Consider the following 28,000-nt stretch of genomic DNA (forward strand, 5'->3'; position numbering starts at 1 on the left):
ACACAGGCAGATAGAGAGGTAAAAGAATGTCGAAAACCAAACAGTTGATGGACCCCATTGCCTTCCATAGTATGGAGAAAAATAAATACTATGGAAGTCAGTGGGGTCCATCATTGACATTCTTTAAAATATCTTCTTTTGTGTTCTTCCTCTGTTTAAGCATGTCTGACACACGACTCACAGGTTGCAGATGAAGTGCTTAAATATTTCAGCAAATATGTTTGCAGGCTAATGACATGTCATAATGTCATCACTGCTGCTACAAAAACTGTAATATTGTGAAAAATTATTACAATTCAAAATAATAAATTTCCATTTCATTTTAAAATGTAATTTATTCCTGTGTGGGCAAAGCTACATTTTCAGCATCATAACTTCAGAGTCACATGATCCTTCATAAATCATAATATTGCTGCTCAAGAAACATTTCTTAATATTATCAATATCAACAGTTGTGCTGCTTAATATTTTTGTAGAAACTGTGATTTAAAAAAAATTGTACCGTAAATGTCTTTACTTTTAATCAATTTAATGCATTCTTCCTGAATAAAAGTATTAATTTCTCTAAAAAAAAAATCGTATTGACTCGAGCTTTTTTTGACGAGGAAGTGTAAATATCTACTATTGGTCGATAATTGATAATGGTCGATACTCTTTGGATCCCTATACTCTTTTAGGTAAAACATTTTTCATTTTTTGGTTTTGGTGAAAATTTGGCTTAACTGAACTTGTGAAAAGGTCTTTACTCAGAGATGCTATATGACTAGCCATGACGAGCAGCTATTGACAGGCTAAAGGCAATGTCACAAGAATTTTCATTATAGAGCTTAAGTCAGATGCCCATAGGCAGCAATTTGGTGACGCTATTTACCTTACAGACTCATACCTCTGACCCTGCTCTACTCGCTACACATAGGCCTACACGAAATACAGATCAAAGCCAGTCCGACCGAGCTACGGCAGCTGCCTGTGCGGGTTGGGACTCAGCTGGCATAGGAGATTTTACAGCTCTTCCCTTGGGCCCGCTTTCTATGGACCAAACTCCAGTAAAGTCTTCAGCCCTTTGGGGCAAAACACGTTTCAAATTGACTTCTGAGGAGTTCAATATGCACCATCCTGGCAATAATCACAGACACTTCTGAGAGAAACTGTGTCACAGAGAGATCTTTGCAGCGCATCTGCTATTTCGAATCTCAATTTAGACATAAAATAGAGCATACGAGTGCCTCTTTCCCATAATGCAATAAAACTCCTCTGAAAATCTGATATTTTACAGTTAAGCGTTCCTTTATCATTCACCTCCTGTGAAGGTAATTGGCTTTGAACCAGTGTTCTGGTGTGCTTGGACTGCCTCCAGCCTGAAGCTGAAAAAATGCCACATGGTTAAAGTAACCCTGGTTTTTAAAAGCACGTCCACAGCCACCCTTTGATTTGGTTTATTGACTGTTTTTCAGATGACAACTCATAAGACATCTAAAATGTTCCTCTTAACATTCTTTACAATGACTTCTGAAGCTAAATTGAGATCCATTTTTTATCATTTTTGCTCAGTATATTAGTTATAGGCTGACATTAGAGATTTTGTTTTTATTGTATCAGTCGATATAGGTTGTATAATTGTGCGTTTAGAACAGATTACCATCATCAAATGCTCGCTTAAAGGAATAGATGACCAAAAAATTATATTTTACTCACCGCATGATGTGCCTGTATGGCTTACTTTCATCTGTGAAACACAAATCATTTTATATAACAAATATTTCTCAAAATGAATATCCATTTTTCATGCTGTACATTATAATGTTGTAATGCCTAAATTCACTTGCAGCATTTAAAATGATTGGTTTTGTTTGTTTTTATTATTATTATTATTATTATTATGTATGTAGTTTCCCCATGGGTAACTTTTTTTTATGGGTGGACTGAATAAACCTTTCCATAACATGTGAACAGACATACATAGCCCAGCTTGTATGTACACTCAATTGTTCATTTATTTGGCCTACATCGAGGAGGTAGCCTAAATCTCAGGTTTGAAGCTCATCTTTCCACCTCAGAAACTGAGTAATGTGGGAAGCCGTTATTTATCAGCCAGATAATCACTCTTTTCAGCTGCGGTGAACAAGCTGCTTCTCTACAATTTTTCCCATTCATTGTTCATAAAACATACTGTAGCACCTTACAATATTTCTTATGACTGTCAAACATTTTAACCTTACCAATGAAATAAACTCTTTGGCATTTTCCCTCAATGTTCCGTACATCTTCAAGGCCACTTTATAAACCAGAACGCCTCTACACTTTCCTTTATAAAGACAGCTGTCACGATTCGCACATATTCCCGTGCTGAAAGTCTCTGGTTTTTGTCATGCACAAAAAGCAGTCAAGGTTTCAGGAACAAGAATTTCATTTAATCTAAACCTCAGTCTGACGTTTATCCCCTGCATCCCTGACAACTAAGAACAGCTATATACATTTACATCAGCAAATAGCACTATTTCAAGACCTCGGCTGCTTCCTCCAGCATAACAAAAATGCATTTCCCTCCACCTCCTGAGATTAGCGACCTAACTGTGGAAGTCTCTGGAGCTCTGAAAGTCCGCTGCCTCATTTGTCAAAGCTGACCCTAAAAAACTCAGCTGTTTTGTCATTTATCTTTGCTACCTTTGGACCTATTTTTAAAGGCATGTCCATGTATTGAGAACGAAGGAACATGGGGAAGAAGTAGAACAAAAACTAGTTTACTCTCTTTTAGAAAGATGATTTTAAAAAGGACCATGGGTTCAGGAAAATAAAACGAAGACAGCGCCCATTGACAGTCATAGTCCCAAGCTGGCCATGGTATGAGTCTCTACAGTATGCTCTATGAATATTAGGCTACATGGAGACATTACTAAAAGAAAGCAACAAAACATTTAATTAAAGTACCTTAGGCCATTCAGAAATAAGAACAGAGGTCCTCTCGTTGAGCACAAAACAAGTCAATAACTTGCAATCAATTAAGATGTTAAAGCTCTGTTAATCAATTATCCAATCAAAATCCTCAAGCAAACACTTTTGTAATACATTTTACAATAATGCTGTTTGGATAACCTCTATTAAATTCAGCCTCTAGTCTAGTGCCTGGAGCAAATGCAGCTCGATGTGAAAAAGGTTTGTTCAAGGTGCTTAAAAGCTTCATGAATTAGATGATTTCTGTCCACAATTATTCTTTGCAATCTTATTTAGTTTGAAAAGTCACCTTGAATGGTTTGTAATTTAGTGAAGCCGCCATAGGCTTAGTCCAGTACACTATGTACATTTGAGTGCTCTTTTGAAGCTGAGGATCTATTCCAGAGCAGGTTAAATGTCCTTAACATTAATAGGCTGAGCTCTGCAGAAAGAGAACAATGCCACTCAATGCCGTTCCTTCAACCCATAAGCCTTACGGGATACGCCTTAAATTTTCCTCAAGACTATGCCTGGCTTTTGTGAGCAATTAACAATCTTGTCATTTCCGCTGGGCCATCATACATAAAAAGTGTTTCTACTGAATGCATGGAGCAAAAAGCTAAATATATTTAATTCATGCCATCCACTTCCATTTTCTGTCTTTGAACACACTTCACTGCTTCTGACAAGGAATTGTACCAATACGGAGTAGTGTATTCTGATGTAATTGTGTTCGCTGCATGAGCACTGCAGTGCATCTCTCATCCTGCCTCGGCGGAGGAAAAGCAAGTCTAGAGGAAAGCTTTATTCATTTTGCAGTCGCATGGAAGACAAACAGCGTGCAGTGAAGATGCAATTTTACTTTGCCTAAAATACAGTACGAGGTACTGAAAAGTTAGAAGCAAAGCGTATGTAATTCATGTGGCATTTGCATTCCAAAAAAGCATATGGAAGAAGCGCTTCAGTCTCTGCTTCAAGACTTGGATAAGCTTTTCTACTTTTGCACTCCAATATCATCATTTACTTACCCTCATTCTAAACGTTCTTTCATAAAGGTTGTGAAAAACAAAAGGTGACTTCTTTATAATGTGAATGAAAACTGGGATTGTCAAGAACCAAAATAAAAAATAAAATAAAAACATAAAGGTGGTACACATAACTGATGCACTATTTTCCATGTGTTCTCAAGTCATACAATAATTTTGTGCAAAAGACAATTTTATTCCATTTAAGATGTTATTCACTGAACATCTTGATATTATTGTGAATTAATCATTCTTCTCAATCTGATCTTTTTTGATGAATTGGTTGATCATCTGATTGATTCATTCTCAAACCTGACTGCAAATAACAGTTTATTGGTCGTGACGACTGTCAGTGAATCAGAGATATATGGGGTATGAAACCCCTTAATTTTTTTCATCTTGTTATGTTGCTGCCTTACGTTAAACTACTTTAAATAACTTTTTTCACATAAAATCTACACTCCATACACCATAATGACAGAAAAGAAAAAAATTGATCTGTGACAATTTTGTAAATTTATTAAAAAGGAAACACTGAAATAAGTAGATTGCATGTATTTCTACCCTTTAGGTACAATGGGTGATCTGGGAAATGATAACTTTAGCCTGCTAGCATTGAAAGCATGTCCAAATCGCCGTCCAAAGCCACACCTCCTCCAAAACACATGAACGTGCACAGACCAGAAGCGAGACGACCAGAGACAACGTTATTGGATTACATCATGTGTCATTCACCAGTGAGAAAACTTTATATTACAGTGAGAGGAGAAACAGAAGCACTTGCTTGCATACGTAAATGTGAAATGAATCCAGTTCAGAAGTTGACCTGTCGACATAAAGGAAAGAATGCACTGTACTATTTTAAATGTATTCATATGGGATTTCAGGACATAGCGGCAACACAGTCAAATCTCACTGAATTATCTGCATAGGGCACAGTCAGCGGTACATAGAACTGTACTATCAAACCTAAAATGTAGATACTTGCCACTTGTTGTCGGTTCAGAAGGAAAGTTAGATTGTTTGCTTGCCATTCTTGCTCTGTCTGCACAGCGAACGTGAAATGTGCTGATGACGTATGATGTCTTGCAGAACAGGCTGTGCCATGCTATGCAAACACATGTTGACTGACAGGAGAGGCTTGAGTCTGGCCACTCTGCCATAAAGCCCCGATCGGTGGAGTGTTGCAGTGATGTTTGTCCTTCTGTACATTTCTCCCATCACCATATATGATCAACCAGAGTGACCACCACCACCATTCTTGGTCATCACTCTAACCAAGGCCCTTCTCCATCCATTGCTCAGTTTGGCTAGAAGACCAGCTCTAGGAAGAGTCCTAATTGTTCCAAACTTCTTCCATTATGGATTATGGAGGCTACATGCTTCTGTCAACCTTAAATGCAGCAGATTTTTGTTTTGTAGTCTTCCCTTGATCTGTGTCTTGATACAATCCTGTATCTGAGCTCTACATGCTGTTCCTTTGACCACAGCTGTTAGACTTTTTATTGAGAGGTGTGTGCCTTTTCAAATCATACCCATTCAACTGAATTTGCCACAGGTTAACTCCACTTAAAGTGTAGTAACATCTACAAGCCAAATTGGAATGCTCCTGAGCTAAATTTGAAGTGTCCCAGAAATGGGTATACTTATGCAATGTAATTATTCAGTTTTTTTTTTTTTTTTATAAATTTGCAGTTATCACAGATCTGTTTTTGCTTTGTCATTATGGTGTATGGAGTGTAGATTGATGTTGGACAATATATATATATATATATATATATATTATTCTATATTTATATATGTTAATACTTTTGCATGTTTTTTGAAGCTTGAAAAACCAAGTTTACATTAATTGTATGGAAGGAGTAAACAGTACAATCATTTAAATTTTCTCATACTGTGTTCACTTCAAAGAAAGAAAGTCACATTTGGAATGACATGGCAAGTAAATGATGACAGAATTTTCATTTCTGGATGAAATAATCAGGCATTTACTGTATAATGTAACCACAATGGTTATATACTGTGTAAAGCCCTGTACTGTTACAGTGAGAGAGTAAAACAATCAAATTAACATTGCGTGCCCTTAACCAGGCCAAACAAGAGCACTGCAGAAGCCAGAAAAACATCTGCCTCATGCTTCACCCTTCACAACTGCACTGACCTGTCTTTAATTAATGAGCCAAGTTTCATAATGCAATGAAATCATTGTTATTTTCAAGCTCGCCCTGTACTTTCAGCCTGCCTTACATAAGATTACAGTTTGGCTGTTAAGGTCCGCTGTTAGCAAGTGGCCCAATGTGTGATTACACCCTCCAATGGATTTGTCTTTACATAAGAGAGCATATAGCTGTGGGGTCAATCTCTCAGCTAGACCTTTGTTGTCTAATAAATGTCAGAGGCTTCATTTACCTCATAATTGATAGTAAATAATTTGTAGCATTTAACGAATTAAACAACAGATGGCTAACCTGTGACCCTATACTGCTTCGGTGCAAACTACCTTGTCTTCATATCATCCTTCATTAATAGTGACATCAGCAAATCTGAACCGCAGCGTTTCCAGGGGTCAATGGCACATTTCCAGCACAGAGTGCAGCTTGCAGCTGCTTGGGAATCCAGGACTGCAGCAAAATTGGTTGCTCCTACCTTGTATCAATCAATAGACTTTCTTGAAACAGAAACCATAATGAAAGCTCTAGCATAACCACACAAATCTGCCAAGATAATGACTAGTTTTTAATAACAATTTATTTTTTTAAACAGGCCCAATCTGCCATTAGTTCGACAAACAGACTGTCCCGCCCCAAATCGCATGCAATTGGTTGAGCCAATGTTGCTGCATAAACCCACAAATCACTTACTATCAGCTGGCTCTGCATCTTGCTGAGAAATGAGGAAGTATTTTAAAGCGGACCTATTATGCCCCTTTTTACAAGATGTAATCTTGTAAATGCAAGATTCTTAGGTGTCCCCAGAATGTGTCTGTGAAGTTTCAGCTTAAAATGCCCCACAGATAATTTATTATACCATGTTGTAAATGCCCATTTTTGAGTTGTAGCAAAAACATGCTGTTTTCGTGCATGTATCTTTAAAAGCAAATAAGCTGCTGCTCCCCTGCGGACATATAATTATGTTAAAAAACAATATAAAAATTAATTTTGCATAATAGGTAGGCTATTAAATTTTGCATTTAATACTGGAAAAAAAAAATACACACCTTTAAGTAACATTAGCAGCATGCCATTCCCCAGTGTCACATCCACCAGCTGGAGTGCCCATAATCTCCAGAGGGCACTACTGCGACTTCATGGGCGATCTCATCAAGAACTTTAAATTCCATAACCCATTGCCTTGACTTTTGTGATTTGCCATTATGTTGTGATTTGGTTCAGCTGTTTTTCCATTAACTTGTTAAGTCCTGCCTATATAAGCCCTATGTTTTCACTCTTTTTTCTTTTTTTTTTTTTTGTGAAGTCTTGTTTGTGTCATCGCTGCATTTCTGAGGGCTCTTTCTTTTCCTGTGTAATGGTCCTGACTCTCAGCCTGGTTTCCTGGATTTCCCAGTTTGCCTGTGTTTTCTGCCCTGCTATTGTTTGGATTGTTTGCCCTGTGGTTTTGACCCTTCACCTGTATTTTGGACTATGATTGTGGATTACCCTAATAAAGCTGCGTTTATATCTTTAACCTGTGTGTGTCAGAGCAGTATGTGACACTCAGTGACAACAGCTCTATTTCTCAAATATTATATTAGTACAACTGTTCCAAATAACAACTGTTTATGCTTCCAGGAGGGAATAAATGAAAATGTGTCATCCTTGTTTTTGACCTTACACTGACCTTACATAAACAGACCATAAACAGCACAAGCTCTGTAGATTTCAGTATTCTGTTGAGATACTGTAAGAATGAAGAAATATACGTAATGGCCATTTGCATATCTCAGACATTTACATTTGCAAGAATTTGATGAAAAATCATTGTATTTGTGCGTAAAACCTGTGTGTGATCATTTGTTAAAGAATTCAACATTATGCTTTTATACTTAAAATTACTCTTTTAGTCAATTATTTATATTTAAATTAGGCTAATACTTTTATTTAGCAAGGGTGCATTAAATTGATCAAAAGTGGCAGTAAAGACATTTAATGTTACAAAGATTTCTATTTCAAATAAATGCTGTTTTTATTTTAACTGTCTATTCATCAAAGAATCCACAAAAATATTAAGCAGCACAAGTGTTTTATTTTAACAGATAATAATAAGAAATGTTTCTTTAATGTGTGGTTAGTTATGTGACACAAAACTTTAGTTATAATTAACTTTTGAAATTATTAGTAAACAAGACCCAATGTGAGACATCTCTTGTGACACTGGAGTGTATCCTTAAGTGATCAGGCGTAGCTAAAGTCTCCATTCACTCTTCATATAATTTCAGTCTAGGAGAAACCATTGAGATTTTAAAGTGATCTCATTTGTGATTTTCCTGAGGGAAAGTGCTTCCTTTCATCATTACTCTCCAGCACCGCTGCGCAAAGCCTTATTGCCTTGGAAATAGCAGTAATAGCTAATTAAATTCTTTTTTCTTGCTGTCCTGTCCACGGGAGCCAGGCACACAAGAAAGCACAACTATAATCAAGAGAGTGTTGTAACGCTTGTCCAGTGGACATGTGCTGTGATCTGATGAGTTCTGCAGTGCACCCCGTGTGCAAGCCACCATCTCCCGGATGCTGCTGAAGAATGATAATAGGTGTCCATGTTTAACCCCTCTGAGGTAACAGCTAGAGACAATGTGTTGAACATCAAACATCTGTGTGAGGTTTAGAGCACATAAGAGGTGTCACATCTACAACTGTGCCATTTCAGCTTGTCCCTCAAGGCTAGTCGTGTGGTAATATGGCTGCGAAGAATATTTGATGATGCTCAGGGGATCAGGACATTCGAATTTGAGAAGATATTTGCAATCTCTGCTGTGTTGCTCTACAATAGCGCAATTATTTTGTTCAGAAGCATGGCTCAGAATCCTTTCGAATGAATACAACTAGGGCGTTTCGCTGGACACACCTGCAAATTGTGCACATGAGGCTAGATAAGCAGAGAACATGTATGGACACAATGAGGATAGACAAAGGCATCTCTTTGGAGGGATTGATACCACTTTTGCGGTCAGCAATATGGCAGTTTTGAGAAAATGCTGTGACATCACAATGGCCTCATTGTAGTTAATTAATAATATAATTTAAAATCTCCACCCTGTGGTTGTTCCCTCATCTAAAGCAACAGCAGGTTATTAGTTGTAAGATGGCAGTGAGTTAATTACATTTCATAATTCACATGTTCATAAATGCTCTCTTATTATTAGTGAACAGTAAGCATAAGTGCTGTGCTTGTTCACAGCATGCCTTTGTTAATGAATCAGCGTATAAATAACATAAAGCGCTCAATGGATATGACTTACGGGACCCAATTCAGAACTCAAAAGTATTATAAGGGATTGTAGCTGAATGTTACAGTTCTCCATTGATTGTCACAGTCATATACTCTGACAAAATCTATATTTTTGCAAACACCATGTATAGCAGTAATGTTTATGTTTACACAAACCGTGAAAAAGTTTTATGGTAAGTAAATTTATTTTAAAGAAATTTATTTTTTTCTTCAATGAGGATGCATTAAAATGATCAAAAATAATAGTACAGAAATATAATGTTACGAAATATTGATATTATAAATAAATGCTTTTTGCTATGCTTTAAACTTTCTATTCATTAGAAAATCCTGAAAAACAATTATTACGCTTTCCAATAAAATATTAAGCAGCACGACTGTTTTCAACATTGACAATTATAAGAAATGTTTCTTGAGCACCAAATCATCGTTTTAGAATGATTTCTGAAGGATCATAATATGACACTGAAGACTGGAGTAAAGGCTACTAAATAAATAAATTGCATTAGGAATAAATTACATTTTAAAATATATTAAAATAGAAAACAGTCGTTTTAAATTGTAAATAATATTTCACAACTTTATTGTTTTTTATTGTATTTTTGATCAAATAAATGCAGCCTTGATGTTGGTGAGCATAGGAGACTTCTTTAAAAACATTAAAAATCTTCCTGACGCCAAACTTTTAAACAGAACAAACATTGACCACAAAACCAGAGGCCACTGCTATTAAAAAGTTTACCAACTATTTACTTTGTGTCAGCTTGCAAATAGTACGTTGTCTAGAGGATTATGCCCAAGAGGCGGATAAGATAAGCCAGTTTTCTCTAGGCAATGAGAAATGGGACAGAAGTAAAACTAACAATTATGCTTCAGGATAGAGTTGTCAAAAAGTACTGACTTAAGCTTTTAAAATGTTAAAATTGTGACGCTTTGAGCGCTATTGAGCGAATTCGTAAATGCGCTCATCGGATATGTCTGTGATTGGCTACAATGATCAATGCACAGAGGCATTTGAGAGCACACGGAAGTGTTTTTAGCAGGCGTCTATCAGCGCTCCCGTCTGTATCTGTGTAAGCGCTCGGCGAGGAGCGTCATTGATGTATATTTACAACATGTTTCTGAAGCACTGATCATTGTAGCCAATCACACAGACATATTCGATGAGCGCGTGAGCACAATGGGCAATTAGAGGTGATTTCTCTCTCGATTCCTAAAATTTCAGTATCGAGTTTTGATAACTCTAAATGTGGATGACTCCTGTATTAGCTGAATTTCTAAGATAGGTCCTGGGCTAATTTTTGTGTCAATGTGGTATGCTCTCACATGCATTACACACCTCTCAGGGGTGACAAGGCCCTTCCTTCAAACTAAAGCCTTTAAATTGCCAGCACTTGAAGGCTATTGGTGGGTCGGATCTCGACCAAAAGAGAACGTCATGATCAGCAGACTCCTTAAACACCATATCCATGAACAACTCTCTACATGCCGTAAATGAGGCCACAATAAGATTAATGGTGTTTGCTCTGTACAGACGTAATGATTCGTATGTTCAAAGCACAAACAGCACAGTTGACATCAGCCATATCAAAATAGTTCTGTAAAAGCCACACACAACTACCCATGTAAAACTCTTGTTTTAGAACTCTGCATCAGATTAGTCTGTACATTACAAATGCAATGTGGACACATGCATTTACGACTACCTCTGAATGTGTCGAATCACCGGAAAGAATCTAACAAGCTCAAAGATAGCAGAGGCTTTAGTTTGAGCCATAGTGTGCATATTATGAATCTATTGAGATCTATTAGGGGTATATAAATGGATAAGAACTTCAGAATGTATATATCCACACTGGCAAGACAGATCACTGCATTTCCCTGTCAGTGATGAAAGAGAGAAAGAACTAAATTGCATGTTAATGGCTATCACCTGCGTATATTAAATGACAATCATGTGTCTTAAATCAATTGCATCAGGCTGGAGATATATGGGAAAAGCAACCTAAAAACGTCAATAAGACAGTCAGTTGATCTTTGGCCGTAACTAGCCGTGAACATGACTGTGCATTGGCCGCATTCAGTGGGAGGAAGCACATTAGATATAAAACAAAGGATCCCCTGACACATGCCAATGATCACTGTGTTTATTGGGTTCAAATCCTGCTGTTTGTGCACTAAATGAAGAAAGACTTGCCCGGTGGCCCAACATTAATTACCACATGTATGCTTTCTTGTCTCCTGAAGAATGAAAAAGCCTTGAGCTACCAGTAACGGTTCTCAGAATCGAATCAAATGACTATCACTTTGACATGCCACTAAAATGCAACCTTTAGGGCATTAAAAATGCACACAAACTTTTAATAACAAAGCACATTTGAACAGCTGTAGCATATAGTGATTTCATAATGCTACCATGACATAGATGTATGTAAACCAAGCAAAGTTCACATTTGCATGTCACTGCCTGGTAGTATATACTCACATCCTTGTGACATACAGTTTAAAATTTATGCACGTGATGTATTATTCAGCAAAAGAAGACACAAAGGTCCCTGTGAGTTAAAACAGCCCCGACATTTATCTCCTTAAGGATCAACACAGAGTGCTTTAGAATGACTTAATGTACCGCTGAAGAATGTCTCCCGAGAATAAGCTTTCAAAACGTTGCTTCATTTGATATAGCGACATCTCGAGATGAAAAGAGAGTAAACACATTTAAATGCAGCAATGAGTGTTCATAAGAAACAGGATTATTATCTAAACTCAATGCAGATCTTCAATGGGATTTTTGGGGAGTGGAAATTCAGATGTGCAGTTAGTGGCGGTCGGTAATGGAAATGGAACAAAGTCAACAGAGTGGCAAATTATCATCTCTCTGGGTTTACCATCTTAAATTGTACCATAAACTGATCTCAAATCCGAGTTTTGTTTTTTTCCTCTTTCTGAGTGTTGCATGGTGACAGCTGTGATTGAAATTATGATGGTTCAGTATAAAGAGACATTTGTTATTGGATTCAGTAAAGTGATTACTCTAGTGGAATTTTTTGATGGAACATATGTTGTGAAATATCTCCATACTGTAATTTGTCAGAGGAACAGTTAAGGCACGACTGCACGTTGCACTAATGATATTATTTTACAGCATTGTCATTAGCAAACCACATTAAGAGTGCACATTTTGTGATCTCAATAATATTTCGAGCTCATCTTCCGCTCCAGATATTGACTAAACAAATTTGAAAAGTAGAGCACTTTAGTATTCAATAATGTACCCTGCTCCAGGTGAGCTGATGCTTGACACACTACAGACTGACCTTATCCGCCATGATCATGGACGAGCCCCCATGGATCCCCAGGATGGGTATCAAAGTCTGAGAGGAAATAAAATCCAAAATCTGGGCGATGGCTTCCTGGTCTGTGCCGTCCCCAAACACCACTCCATGGATTTTAGTCCCAGACATGAGATCGCACACATGGGTGATGATGCTTTTGGGATCTGTTTCATTCACCAGCAAGGTCACCACGTTGACGTCAATGGGATCATCTTTGCTCCACAGAGCCCGTATATCTCGATCGGAAATGTAGCGTGTTTGACCCAGGATCACAGCAATGTTCAGTATGGGCACTTTCTCTGCCGCATGTGAGACGCTGATGAGGGTAAGGAGAGCTGGAAGTGTCAGAAGAACCAACCTGGAAAGCCCCATAGTGCTCGACTTCATTCCCTGCAGAACAAACACACACACACACACAAAACAGAGGCTGTTTTTGATATAATGCATTCAGAGATTTACAAAATATACCATGTAATACACTGCTAAGAGTTTCTTCTTAAAGAAGAAGCACAAAATGACTCAACATCTAAATCTTATGCAACACTGCTTAATACATACTTTAGTTTTACCAACAATACCTATTTGATAACTATATATACACACAATTGCATCCAGTGGAGTTACACAACAACGGCGAGGAGTGCAGCAGGATTTTATAATCTCATTTTGGAATTAGGCAATGAATAACTAGCAATGAGCAAATGATGAATATTACATGTGACACTGGATCTGAGCAGCAAGCAGGGCAGAAGAGAGCGGAGCTGACATCATCACATGAAAAGTCTTGGACTGACTGAGCGGAGGAAGCTCACAGGCCCTCCGCTACCGTGGCCAGCATGTATACGCAAACAGATGCATTGTAAAGCAAGGCATAAAACTGCAGAGAAACAACATATGGTGCAGCGGCTGTTGAAGCTTGCAATTCTCATGAAGAATAATGCATTATATCATCAATATTAAAGATAAATTAATGAGCAAGCAAGATTTATTCGTTTTGGCTGATAAGGATTCAGTAGAGCAACATGAATGGTTGATTTGTTTAAATGCAGTTGAGCAGAAATTTAAGAGACCAAGACTTAAAATGTGATGCATTTTTTGCATATATATAGGCTATATATTTAGACTAGACGCTTAAATTTAGCTTTACAGTGATTTAATAATTATTAAATATAGGCTAGATGTGCAAATATAGCAACATCCTTGTTTAAGTTTCTGTATATTTGATTACTGTAGTAAATTAATTCATGGCATTTTGTCCAACACATCATGTTTTTATATAAGCAAATATTTGCCGTGTTCATGCTCTAAACATACTGGGGGGGGGGGGGGGGGGTCATTAGAGGAATATAATTATGAACAATGTGACAAACATTAATGAATATGACTGGAAACCAGGTCTTATGACAATTAGGCCTTCATTTAACATTTATATAATCTTTTACTTTAATGTAATAAATTAGAGAAGGGTGGGGGGGGCTTAATTTATGTAGATTTTGCTGTTTGCGTGAATAAAAAACTGACCTGATTTGTTATTTTAGGCAAATACGATATCAGTGTTCTTACAACGTGACAGAGATCTTAACATGGGGAATATATATAGATGAATATTTCTTTTGATTCCTCATTAATTTCCTCAAAACGACCACTATGCAAGTGCGCCCCCTATTGACGCGTCTCCTTTTGCGTTCTCAGCTGGAACTTCAGTACGCTATAGGACACCATCATATTCAAAGGGAAAGTATAGTATGCGCGTCACAACTTTACAACAGAAGCAGCTAAGGTTCATAATATCCACTATTTGACAAAAAAAGAAGGAGAAAAAGAAATGACCAATCCCTATGCTCAATTAAAAAATAAAATCAGTTTTAAAAGAAAAGTACGTAGGCTGTTATTCGAAGTTGGATCAACAACTCGACCAAAATCCGCATTCATCTGTTACACATCAAAGGAAGCATAGACAAGCCCTATATCATGTAAAACCTTTTCAAATGACAAATGTATTTTTTCTGGTCATTTTTTTTTTTCTCTCGTTCATTAGTAAACGAGTTTCCTCGTTTTATCCAGCAAGACCGAAGCGCACTCCTGAGGGAAGCTCACATGATCGTGACACGAGTTTTCTTACAGGTAAAATAAGAGCGTGTTGTTGAACATAACTCAATAAAATCCAACATACTGTTAAAACCAGCTACATTCTAACGATATAAAATAACCAATCCCCCTTTCTTCATTTTATGCCATTTTTAGTGTCGCGCATCCCTAATGATGCAGGAAAAAGCCGCGTCTTCCTGCATCAAATTCATATCAGTGTAACTGAATGGTGAGACTGAATTTGAAAACGTTTATGTTCATTCTCCATAGCCCTTTAGACACCACACCGTAATGAACCACGCGAATTTTAACGAAAACAGAGAGGGGAAAAACAGTGATACTCACAGCATCCCTCTTCCACAAAGCTCCAAAGATGTTGAATGGGGTGACATTGCAACAGTCCTCCTCCTCTCACCAGCCAGGTTGGAAATATGGATAATTATTCCCACCGACGATTCCTTTAAGTTCAACCACAGAACCATGTGAATGAAATTAATCCAGTGGTTTGCATGTTTATGAATTATCCATGACTCTTCGTCGATGAATAGAACCGCGAGACTCGCACTTTGGTAACTGAATCCGCAAGAAATTGGGATTGAATCTGCAAGCAGTAGCCTACCACAGGACAGTCCACACAGTCCTCTTTCCCCACAGCCTCTCTGGAACTGAGGGATGCCGTCAGTAACACATCCTTAAGGTGAAAATGAGAATTACACCCTGTTTTAAAGCAAGACACCCCCTAAGAAGAAAACAGTTTTCAGAGCAACGGTCTTCAAATCTCGTCAGGTGGTCATGGGGTCTCAAACATCCGAACGGTTAAATGTCATTCCAACCGTCACTTGTCGTAGCTAACGTACATAAGCGTAAAAGTTATAATAAACAAAATGTTCATAAACTTGCCAATACTTTGTTGCGGACTAGCCTTGGTTCTGTTTGTCGAGCTTTAACCTGTCGCGGCGTGATTCTTCTGCTTTTTCAGTGATCTGAATCGTTTCGGTGAGGGATTGCCTCTCGGTGACGTACGTGCGTTTGAAATTCCAGAGCCAAACTTCACTGCGGAAACCACTGAGCTCATCATTCCCAATGTACAGTGAGCGAGCGATCGCTGCTCGGACACATCAGGGGATCATCAGTGCAGATGCTGCTCTCACACACATCTTACATTATAGGCTACTCATCTGACCGTCCTTTAAGCTACATGCTCGATTCCATGCGTTTCTACAGTACATTAGTCGTTCAATACTTTTCGATGAGATGAGGGAACCTCGAGCGTTTTATCTCAGCTCGTTATATACCCTCAACACGCACTTATGCGCTTGTCCTCTCGTGTTTTCTGGTGCATAAATCAGACATCGTGTTAAATAGGTAAAAATAACATGAATAAAAACAGTGACAATGTTGCAGGTATTCAGGGATGGTCAAACTAAATTAACTAATAAACAACATGAACATAAAACACCCTAATGAACAGCTGATTACGAAAATAACAGGTTTTTACTGTATACTTTGCCTTTTCTTTACAATTACAACATACAAATAGATTTTGAAGAATGTCAGTAACCAGACAGTTGATACCCCATTGACTTCCATAGTATTTTTTTGTTCCTACTATTGAAGTCAATAAGGTACATCAACTAACTGGTTACCAACATTCTTCAAAATATCTTCCTTTGTGTTCAACAGAAGAAATAAACTCATACAGGTTTGGAACAACTTGAGGGTGAGTAAATGATGACAGAATTTTTCATTTGAAGTGAACTAAGCCTTTAATGTAGTTTCTAAATATAAGTAGCCTGGAGGGAAAAAAATATTCTTGATTAATAGTGATAGCTGATATTTACATAGCTGTCAAATATATTTCTTGATTCTCGGATGCTCCATTCAAGAAACGCACCCAAACAGCACCACATGATGACATGTTACCTCTCTATTTTAGCATCATAACCCCCTCTGAATCATTTCAGTAAACGTGACATGAGCTATGGTATATTCAAACTACGCATTCAAAACACAGGCATGACTCATAGGAAAGCTCTCTGTGTGATGTCACCAGATCCTGTGGGAAGGACTCAAGCTCGAGCTCATGGAAGATCAGAGCCAGAACACTTGCTACACAGTCAGACTCAGCCCCCAACTCCCATTATCCTCTCGTACAGAAGGACATGGCCATTTTCTCATTTTCTGCAATCGCAATAAACATGATTTACTTATTAGCAGCAGGTGCAGAACATGGCTATGCCCTTACATCTCAGAGGAGAACACGCTCCTCCTGCCTGTGAAGTTCTTAGGTAATGTAGTTTTTTAACACATCTGCAAACGCTTCTATTTTAGCTCTACATGTCAAACACACACACACACACACACACACACACAAAATGTGAGCAACCAAGCACCCCTTCTATTTTGATCCATTCCATTCAGCCATAATACTGGCCCTTATTTCCTGGACATTATATATATCAAGCAATGTTCACGCTCAAACTGCAGCTCTGGGTTTTCCCTGAAGGTTTTGTATTTCAGCTTCATACTATCTACTGTGGTGCTGTATAGAGTCATGCGTGAATGCAGGGAAGCGGTATCATGTCTGTTTGAGAAGTAATGCAAAGTGAATGCCCCTGCAATGCAAAACAAAGAAAATGTGAGCAGTACAGAAAGACAGTGCAAACAAAGATTACAAACTTACACAAACACAACCCTCAAAATCAATGAATTGACCAAAGAAGTACATTTCTGGAATGATATAGCCTATTCCAGAATGCAATCAAATATTCAAAACTGAGGGAAACCAAAATGAAAATAAAGTATTGGACATTGGAAGGAAAACATTTTTGATTTACCACTACTCTGAATAAACAGGGACAGCCCGTCTCAATGTAGGGTAATGTAGCTATAGTTGAAGCCCCTGCACTAGCTACAGTCAAACCAAAAATTATTCAGACACCAGATAGATATATATATATATATATATATATATATATATATATATATATATATATATATATATATATATATATATATATATATATATATATATATTTTTTTTTTTTTTTTTTTTTTGTGGGTACAGGACACTATAGTTCATTTATGTAAGCGAGGATAGCAAAATAAAGTAAATTGTGACATATTATACCCAAAAATTCTTCATAAAGTGGACTACCAGTAAACTTTACTTTAAACATTAAATAAATTATTATTTTAAATTATTCAGACACTTTGACCTGACCATGTTTTGCTTAAGTGTTTTTTCTTTAATTGCTAATGCGACCTTTTTACACCACAGGCTGATCAAAATTAAGCATTGCTTGATAATTGGTTGACCTAAATTGGTATTATCTAATTGTGTACTTAAATTTAACAGCTGACAACTGACAGCTATTCAACCTAATTCATTTGTGAGTCAGTATAACAGAAGGATGGCCAAAACCAGTGAAACATCATCTGATTTGATAACTGTGAAAATTGTCATATTTTGTTACCATTTTCTAAACGAATAAACTGTGATAATGTGAGAAACGTTGAAGGTGTCTGAATAAATTTTGGTTTGACTATATAACACCTTAGTGTGGATCCAATGACACTGAGAGTAGTTTCATAATCATTAAATGGATATATTATAGGCTTCTTTCCCGCACAGTGGCATAGCAGCATTTATTCGGTGTGAATTGTTTATGCCTGTTGGCCCTGATTACAATATTTTACATCTCAATCAAAGACGTTGGTAATTGGGTATTTTTAGAGGGGAAAACATTTCATTATGTTTCTGAGCAAGCCTCACACTGTAAAATGTGTGTGTGGTGCTGCTCTCACAGAACTCCTGTGCATGGGACAGAGATGTCAACAGTCTGCAAAAACATCTCCAACCGCTGGGTGGCGCTTTTAAGGGGCCAACTTGAATTTGTGAGACTGAGGAGAAACAGTTAATGTAGATTACATTCAGGCAGCTAAGCAATTTGGTGGAGAAAAAAAGTTGAATTCTTCTAAACTAAACATCATGCTGTAGGTTGAGCGAAAAAAATAAATAAATAAAAATAAGCAGCCAATAGTAAAAAGGAATACAAAAAAAATATTGGCACTGCTGATTTTCAACAAGTGAGAGAAGGTCCTCCTCGGTCATTTTTTTACAGTTCGTTTTAAAGAAGAGGTTCAAAAACCGACTCAGTGATTCTTTTCAGCCATGACGCGTCAAGATGCTTTCTACGTCCAATAAAGCCATTAGGGTTAGACCAGAGCCTATAAGTTTATCTTTTTTTAAGTTTTTATTAAAAATCGTGTTAGTGTAAACTAAATATATTTACATTTAAATGATAGGCTAATACTAAAAATATCTTACAAATACGTTTTATATTACTTAATTTACAAATAAAACTGTCATACAATCATATTTGTAAAATATTATTAACTTTCTGTTATTCGACTAGCTTACTTTTCGCTCCATCAGTGAAATCCTCTGATTCGTTAGCCACATTCGTGAACGAATCGTTCAGTCCGGTTTTGTGAACCGGTTCAGCCAATTCATTGCAAAGATCCGACTCAAAAACGATTCATTCACAAAGCGTGCATCACTTGAACAATACCTTTCGTGACGGGACTTATATTATTTAAAGAAGCAGGAAATCCTGCACAGGGACAATACACAATAACTGGCTACTACAAATTCGGCATTCTGTTCAGGTGGGTTGTTTTTGAAATTGTTTATTCGTTTGTTTTGTTCAAAGAGAACGCACGCGGTGTCTCAGATAGCATTCGCGGGCTCTGTTTGGAGTTTGTTACGCGCGTTGTATGGCAAGCGCTAGAGTCAGTGGTTTCGAAAACGCGTTATAGTATGCCTGCATGGTCATAGAAAACTTACTTTCAAGACCAGCAGATTTAGTAAGCCATTGGGTGGACATTTCATCGTTTACTCCTAACCAGGATAGTGGAGTAAATAGTAGCATCAATGTTAGCTGCAGTTGTCAGTGGCAACAGTCGTCATGGTCGAATGTAGCTTGCGTTGCGATTCATAGGAAAGGCCGTTACGATTCGTGCAGCTGGAAGTGTCGCTAGTGCTTAAAAGTGGCGATCTTGTTGCCATATACTGTTTAGGCACGTCACTTCCGGTTTGCTTGTTTCTTCAGTGTGGATGTTTATATATAGAGAGCCCTTCATTGATTTTTATGTGTAAAAAGCATAGGATTGTCTACGATAATCTGCTTTGAGCCAAATGCTTGTACGTTATTGCTAGAGATAACGTTAAATAAAACGGTTACGATTGAATCGTTGGCAAATCTCAAACGAAGTGCAATTTCGCAAATGTTTAAATTGACGGTGGGAAAGTAACTAGTGATTCATTCTATCTCTAATTTGTTTGGTTTTCATTATAATATGTATCACGAATCATTCGAATGAAATGTGCTTTACATCTTTATATCTCAGTTATGAAAAGGAGCAGACATGAAGAGGAAACATGGCAGAGACCGAACAAGCTCCCTCGGTCCGAGGCAAGTTTGTCATTTAACGTTACGTCCTTTGGATGTTATTCTTCAACGATAATAATGACTTCGATAAGTTTTTTTGTTTTTGTTTTATTAAAGTACTTTTATTGTACTTTACATGCAAAATTCTCCTTTTAGTTCATGAGCTGGAATTAATATTGAATTGGCCACAACTCACAGGGTGTTGATTATGAATTTGAATAACAGGAATAATTTACTGAATTGCAATTCTGAGAAATCCCATACAGTTACACAAACCGGACTTATTCTCTCAATTACTGAGAACTTTTTCTATTTTTTATTTAATGAATGGACATTCATCTTTATTAAGTTAAGTACAGTCAAAAGACAAAACAGCAATCAAAAAGATTTTAATTTCAATACAGCATCACCAAACGTGGTGACATTTAGGCCCGGTTTCACAGACAGGGCTTAGACTAAGCCAGGATTAGGCCTTAGAGCAATTAGGGCATTAAAAAAAAAAGAACATTACTGGTGTGCATCTTGAGACAAAACAATGCTACTGACAGATTTTAAGGCAAGTTTCTTTCAGTTAAAACAGCTCAAACATGCATTTTAGTCTGGGACTATCTTAAGCCTTGTCTGTGGAATGGGAGTTAAGGCCCGTTCACATCAAGGACGATAGCTATAAAGATAACGATAAAGATATAATTCTAAAAATCGTTCTCCATATTAAAGAATAACAGAGTTCACACCACAACTATAACGATAAAGATATGAGGAACGATATCGTTGGGATCACTTTCAGAACGATTTTTTTCCAGCTGTCAAACGATAAAACACTGACAGCCAATCAGAATCCATTCTAGCAGTTCACTACCTTGAAACCGCAGCGCGGGCACGCGTGTGCTTAGAATAAAAAGACCGTTATTGGTCGTTGGTGTGGACGCATATATAGTTATCTTTATCGTTATCTTTATAGTTATCGTGCTTGGTGTGAACGGGCCTTTAGACTGTTATCAGCGTAGAAAGTAATCAGCCTAGCAGCAGAACGAAGCATGCAAAAGTTATAGTACTAATTTATATGTTCTTAATAGAGCCCGACCGATATGGATTTTTGGGCGCCGATGCCGATACCGATAAAAAAAAGCCAGATACCGATATATCGGCCGATATTATTTATGTGTATATTATAATACAGTAGCAATATTATTTATGTGTATTATAGTACAGTAAGTTTGGACACACTTTACAATTGGTGTGTACAAACTTTTGATGGGTACTAGAGCCCGACTGATAAAGGACTTTGAAGGCTGATACCGGTACAAATATTTGTTGGTTTTAAAATCCGATATTCCGATATATCGGACGATATATATATATTTTTTTTCAGAAACGCGCAACAAAACATTAACAAATTTCCCTAACATTAGTTATTTGTAGTTATTTATGAGTTTTAACTAAAATAATATGATAATGCATTTTAAAAAGAAACTTGTTTCTTGTATTGTCACAACAGAACAGAGGAACATCAAAATATATTAAAGTTCTGATAAATAAAATGTATAAAAATACAAACTTAAGATTTTTTTTAAGACTAAACGTTTAGTCCTTTGAACAAAAACAACAATTTCACATTCAAATTGACAACAAATTCAAATTCAAATTTTCTTCTGTTGAAAATAAGTTATTTGGATGAATGTGGGTAACCAAACAGTTGATGTACCCCAATGACTTCCATAGTATATTTTTCTCCTTTGGAAGTCAATGGGGACCAGCTACTGTTTGGTTACCCACATTCTTCAAACTATTAATATTAGAAAAATATTAGAAGGAAATTAATACAGTTGGAACAACATTAGAGTGCCTGTAAATAATGAGATCATTTTTATTATTGGGTGAACTATCCCTTTAAGGACAAGCGGCAATGTGTTTACAATTGCTACTGTCTGTTTAAGAGCTGAGCATGACACGTCTAATGTACACGCATTTGACAAGCGGACAACCGACATTGTTTATGTAAATCTTGTGTGTATTTAACAGTATTAGCACAATAATACTCGAAAGATAACTTAGTCCAGTATCCAGGCGCTGGTAGAAAGGCTTTTAGTGCATGTGAGCTTCACATGTACGCGCTGAGAAACGCACACGTTAGAACAGCGCATCAGCATTTAAAATTAAATGTTTAACCGACAAAGCATTAAAGCACATGCACATTATGAACTTTTGTGAACTGCAGTGTTAACATTTTATGTGAATATAGCCTACGTCGCGTTGTTCCGCTTCACTCTCGGCTTATTTAACCGCAGCAAAACTGGACATGAGTCACGAAATTTGTCATCCTTATTTGAGTTAAGAGAACTGATAGGGATGTTCTTTTAATTGTTATTCAAGCAATGTATGTCTCGTGAGTCGTGACCAACTCACCATGAACACACTTCACCGCTGATCTCACTCGCGGTTCTCTCTGCCCGACTCGGGCTGGATCAACAGGTTGCTGAATGTGTGGCACGTTATACACGAGTGTTGCCAACAGGGACGGTGTAGAGTGCCCTCTGGTGGACAAACTATACAACGGCAACCCTCATAACATGGTTGAAGGGTGTTTCGTCCGTTTTTATTTTATTTTTGAAATATTAATTTATCGGCCGTTATAAATGCCGATACCGATAGTTTTGAAAATGCCTAATATCGGCCGATAATATCGGCCTGCCGATATATCGGTCGGGCTCTAGTTCTTAATCAAAAATCCATATATTTTTTGTTACTTCAATTCTGAATGGTGCAAAACCTGCTTTACACTTGTCAGAATTGCATTTCATCTCTTCCAGTTGTGATCTGTTTATTTATAGGTTGAAAAAATAATATCAGATAAGGTTGGGACTGCAGTGGAGCAATCTGACCTCAAGATGAAGAATTTGATGGAAAGAATCGCTGAGGTGAATAGTGAACCACAATATGATGCCAGAATCAAGAAATTGGAAGTAAGTGACCAGAATGCCCATTTCTGTGGACTTCAGTCGTTTGCATTTTTGGACAATATGTGTATTAAACTGTCCATTTGACTGTAGTGCCCTGCAGGCCTGAATGCCATAATCACCATTTGCATTTTCTATGTCAAACCTCTTTTGTTTTCAGGCCCATGTAAGGAAGATTAAGCGAAGAGGAGATGCAGTATTTACATATATCAGAAAATTCAGATCCTTAGGGATTTCTCACAGTCAGGTATGAACTAGATTATGAGATTAATCATAATAATAATACATTTTATTTGGAATGCGCCTTTCTCAAACTCAAAGCGCTAAACTCAAAGATTGATTATCATAATTGAAAGACATTTATAAAGCTGTCTTTTATTGAGGTATTTATGTATAACCCATCACTGTTGTCTTTATCTTTTTAACAGTCTCCCCCTTCTTTAAGTCCTCCACCTGACCAGCCACAGCGATGCATCTCTCCAGCCGAACCAATAATCTATATGTCCAGGTATTCTGCAGTATTGTAGACATATTACAAACTTCATTAATAATGCATGCATGCATGCCACCAATTCAGTAAAAATCGTTGTTCATTTTGGTGTAGAAACTGAATACACTTGTGCTGCAGACTGACACTTTTCAAATTCGGTCTGGAAAATGAGGCAGAGAGCCTGCTGTTTGAATGACAATCACTTGAATATTCCATTTACTGTTTAATCAGAAGTTAGTCTAATAGAATAATCAAAGTGAAATCATCTCAGTGGTCCCCTGTGGATCTTTTGCTTTTCGGTTGGTTGTTTTAAATTCAGCAGTGATTCAAGGCTGCAGTCTTGGCACCTTTCCATTTCTTTTCTTTCCCTGAGGTGCTTCATGCTGAGCGGCGTTCCTTCACTTTCACGTGTGGCTGTTGCAGCCTTTTAAACTAGTGTGCTTCACTGGAAAGGCATTCATTGCCACTTAATGTTTGTGTACCAAGGCCAACAAACCAGACTCATTCAAAGTAATGATTACAGCTATTTGTTATTCTAGCCATCCGCTTAATTGTTGAATTACCACAATCACAATTCACTGCAAGAACTCAAGTGTGATGGACAGAAACTCGAGGAGCTCGGCTCTACTGTCTCCAAATGTATCTGAGATGTGACGCATCTTACTTCATACAACACTGCATTATAGTAATTACATACAGCAATAGTAATATTTTTAATAATAAAATCAAAATAAAACCATAGCTCTAAAACCATGGTGAGTGTACTACATTGTGTTTGGATGAATTTCATGAATTTTGATAATGTTGCGTGCATAAATTTAAGGCAGTATATTGATGGTTGTAAACATTGATATAGAGACATCTTTAGGCGCGTCATAAAAAAAATATCCATGTGCGCTGGAAGAGCTTGGCCAGTAACACACCTACTGTATGTGAGTTCATCTGCCCTGTGCGCTGGGGTGTATGAATAATTATGGTAAAAATAACCACAATTCTTAGCAAATAATCAGAATAATGAAATTTTGATGGTTTGCTCATGTCATGTGCACATGTAAACATAGTCATTGTAGGTTTGATTTGTCTGCTAGAGATGCAGCAAAATTAAAATTCTGGCCAATACCGAAAGACCAATATTAAAATTGAGTCTTTTTTTTATGAAATAAAACCACTAAATACAATTCTATACAATTGAATTTAGGCATCACGACATTATAATGTACAGTATGAAGGTGGATACAGGGCTCCAGACTGTGACCAAATGGTCGCATTTTGCGACCAAAATTTGAGAGTGTGCGACTAAATTTTACATCCAGTCGCACATGTGCGACCAGTAAATTTCATCTCGTTCATAGTGGGCGACAACCGACGTCGTGTCTGCGATGCTTTGTTTACGACATCACGACAAGAAGACTAGCATGTTTAATTTTTTAACGGTCCTCCATGAAGGGTTCCGAGTGAATGAGTGTGTGTATGCGCGCGAGTGAATGAGTGTGTGTGTGTGTGTGTGTGTGTGCGCCCGCGCGCAAGTGAGTGAGTGAGCGAGAGAGAGTGTGTGCGCGAGTGAGTGTGTGCGTGCGTGCGTGCGTGCGTTAGTCTATGTGCGTGTATGTGAGTGAGTGCGTGTGTACATGTGCGAGTGAATATGTGTGTGAGACGGCTCGAGATGACTGGTCGTAAAGCAATGTGTAGTCTGACAATGTTTCTTGTCCAGGACATGACAAGATTTTTAGGAGTCGAAATCGTGTAATCTGATACATTGACTATAGTAACAGACAAAAAAATTAAGTATTCTGAACCAGGCATAACTATAACTATGGTATACTGTGGTTATGAAAGTAGCCTACACGTCTTTTTACAGCACTTCAAAACTATATCCTATTAAAATGTTGTTGTTTTTTAATGTGTCGACCAAAACATTTTTGTTCATCCTTTAAAGATTGTCTCTATTTATAAAACTGAAAGTTTCAAGAAGTAGGAAAACTCACACTTATTTTTTTTAAAAAGAAGACTAAATTACCATTGTAAACAGCTGCTGAGGGTGCTTATTGGCTATTTTCACTCCCTAATATCTATTTTGTCACTCATTTTGCTTTTGAAATAATATTAAGACATTATGAAGGATAATAATTAAATTTAACTTTATCTATACACCTCAAATTTAGCTCAGTGCTTTGTCATCCCACAGTGCTACCAAATACTTTCTGTAGAACTTAGAGCCGCGGCCCTCAGATGTTAGTCTGGAGCCCTGTGATCTTAAAATAAAACTGCACCATAATTTCTGTACGCTTAATCTATTTATTATCAAAGCATTTGTCTGTAATAGTTATTTAGGGGGAAAATGTGAAGGTGTGCCCCTAAATTTTCTGCTTGCGCTCCTAAAATTTTAAGTCAGGGGCTACAGCGTTCCTAATAAAAAAAGTTAGTCTGGAGCCCTGGGATATTATTTTGTGATTTGCTGAACATCACATTTAGCAAATGTTTTTGAAGATGAATTTTTAAGTGAGTATTGGGTAATAAAATGTAAAAACAAGGTGAAGTGGGAATGCACAATTAAATGGCCCAAAAAGGTGCAGAAATTATACTTCACTTTTGAATGTCTTGTTGGGGTGCAGAATTCTAATTTCATGCAATATTTTTTACCAGAAGTTCAGTCAACGGAGGCAGTTTCATTGACAATGCTTCAGTATCATCAGCAGGTCTTGTTGCTATTATCATCATGGTATTCTAGCTTCAACAATGTCTAACGTTTGTAATTCAACAGATTAAAATGATTGTCAAATGTTTTTGCACTAATAGTCAATGACTGTGTGATGTCTACATTGAGAAGACCAAAGGAAGGGTTCTGGCAGAGTTTGGTAACTATTTCTTTCATTGTCTTCAGTGTCTTGTCATTCATTACTTATTTATTCTTGTATAAGATTTGTAGTATGTTTAATGTGATTTGCGATGACATGGCCAGACCGTGCTGGAGACAATAGATTAAAATTGTTTAAATATAAACTTCAAATTGGAAAACCGTTCTCTTTTTATTCCAGCGGTCTAAGAAACAGGTTGTTGACCTTACGGAGGAAGACAGAGGTATTCGATCATGAATTCAAATCAAATGACTTAATAAACAATGCGCTGTTGTATTGACTGTATGATGTGTTTTTGTTCTGGTTCAGCGGCCAGACTGAATAAAGAGAGTCCGGTTACCCAGCCACCAGATCAGGTACGCCATCATGCTCTCTCTCATTCTGCAACATGTTCAGACTTTTTCTTAGTAGTTTTGTTTTCACATCTGTGCCCTGCAGAAATTGGTACCTTCAAAACCAGAACCATCAAAACCCTCAAGTACGCCACCCAAAGCCATTAAAGGTATGATGCCATTGAATTTATCATGTTTGTTTTTGTTATTCTTTTTTCTAAACATTAACAAGTCTTTTTTACTGTAATTTTCTCAAATGAAAAGAAGAAAAGCAGAGTGTTATGGAGGAGCACCGTGTCATTTCTCCAGTACAGTCGGAAAAAGTAAGCAATTCTTTTATATGTGCTACTACACCAAGTTTTAAGTTTTATGTCATAACAGCCATAACATTTCAGTTATACCTTTCTTTAATAGGAGGACTGGCACTCCAAACTCCATCCTTTTCCGCACACTCCGTTCCCCAAGGAGCTTCCGGTTGTAGCTGCCTCTCATAACTTGCCCCAGAAGCCAGTGGTGAAACTAGCTCGGATTGGAAATGCACAAGAATTAGGCATCGCGTGGAACGTTGATCGGAAAGATCCCCACGCAGCTGAGATGGATTGCTACTACATTTACGTTTCCCATGAACACAAAAACTGCACTTTTTCAGAATGGAAGTGCCTCGGAGTGATCAAAGCCATGCCTCTTCCTATGGCCTGCAAGGTGTCTGACTGTAAAGGAGATAAACGACTGTGTTTTACTGTTGTGGGGAAGGATATATTTGGCCGATATGGGCCGTACAGTGACATACGTACTGTTGCACCAGGACAAATATGATTTTGGCAACAATTCTCCAGTGTGTCGGATCCCTTGTTCATATAAGGATTCAGGTAGGATGAACGTTTTGGAATATGGAGTAATGAATTTTTTAAGATTTGAATTTCTCAAAAGATGTTGAGTTCAGTAAAAAATAAAGTTGAAGCTGCTTTTTTTTTCTCCTTTTTTGTATTTTTGTTGTTTTCCTTTCTCTGACGAGAGAATGTTTGTTTTTGTTTGTTCTTTTAAATGTCAGAAAGCCCTGAAAGTCCTTCATGTTATATTTCAAAG

At 37.3% G+C, this 28,000-nt stretch overlaps 2 protein-coding genes across 8 annotated transcripts in view; one reads left to right on the forward strand and one right to left on the reverse strand.

Annotated features, from left to right (window-relative positions):
* The window catches only part of grin2aa (glutamate receptor, ionotropic, N-methyl D-aspartate 2A, a), a gene marked incomplete at both ends in the record, with an annotated part of 151,994 nt that extends 138,868 nt beyond the window's left edge, over positions 1-13,126 (reverse strand). Inside the window, one exon of the mRNA XM_081359890.1 lies at positions 12,722-13,126. Coding sequence (XP_081216016.1) covers positions 12,722-13,126 — 405 coding nt within the window. The remainder of the gene's footprint in view (positions 1-12,721) is intronic.
* A 5,606-nt stretch (positions 13,127-18,732) lies between these two features.
* atf7ip2 (activating transcription factor 7 interacting protein 2) lies at positions 18,733-27,891 on the forward strand. Of its 7 annotated transcripts, XM_081387545.1 has the most exons (13): positions 19,371-19,498; positions 20,240-20,920; positions 21,272-21,345; positions 22,995-23,243; positions 23,398-23,484; positions 23,666-23,745; positions 26,371-26,423; positions 26,524-26,582; positions 26,763-26,805; positions 26,892-26,938; positions 27,021-27,084; positions 27,179-27,237; positions 27,329-27,891. In XM_081387545.1, the coding sequence occupies exons 4-13, from the start codon at positions 23,169-23,171 to the stop codon at positions 27,728-27,730; spliced, it is 969 nt and encodes a 322-aa protein (XP_081243671.1). In that variant the 5' UTR covers positions 19,371-19,498; positions 20,240-20,920; positions 21,272-21,345; positions 22,995-23,168; the 3' UTR covers positions 27,731-27,891. The 7 variants fall into 7 exon arrangements, with proteins under 7 accessions (XP_081243665.1, XP_081243671.1, XP_081243666.1 ...); XM_081387539.1 differs by lacking the exon at positions 21,272-21,345 and having other exon boundaries at positions 18,733-19,498; positions 20,240-20,304; positions 23,112-23,243; XM_081387540.1 differs by lacking the exons at positions 19,371-19,498; positions 21,272-21,345 and adding an exon at positions 19,506-20,131 and having other exon boundaries at positions 20,240-20,304; positions 23,112-23,243.
* Positions 27,892-28,000: the final 109 nt, after the last annotated feature.

The sequence above is a fragment of the Scardinius erythrophthalmus genome (genome assembly GCF_964197995.2).
Source record: "Scardinius erythrophthalmus genome assembly, chromosome: 1".
Lineage (NCBI taxonomy): Eukaryota > Metazoa > Chordata > Actinopteri > Cypriniformes > Leuciscidae > Scardinius > Scardinius erythrophthalmus.

Bases quoted from the DNA above. Each gene is read 5' to 3' on its own strand.
- atf7ip2 (XM_081387544.1), top strand. From the start codon at position 19,658: ATGGTCATAGAAAACTTACTTTCAAGACCAGCAGATTTAGTAAGCCAT. The intron at 20,305-23,111 runs GCAAGTTTGTCA...GTTTATTTATAG, and splicing joins ACAAGCTCCCTCGGTCCGAG to GTTGAAAAAATAATATCAGA. The intron at 26,583-26,762 runs GTAACTATTTCT...TTTTTATTCCAG, and splicing joins AAGGGTTCTGGCAGAGTTTG to CGGTCTAAGAAACAGGTTGT.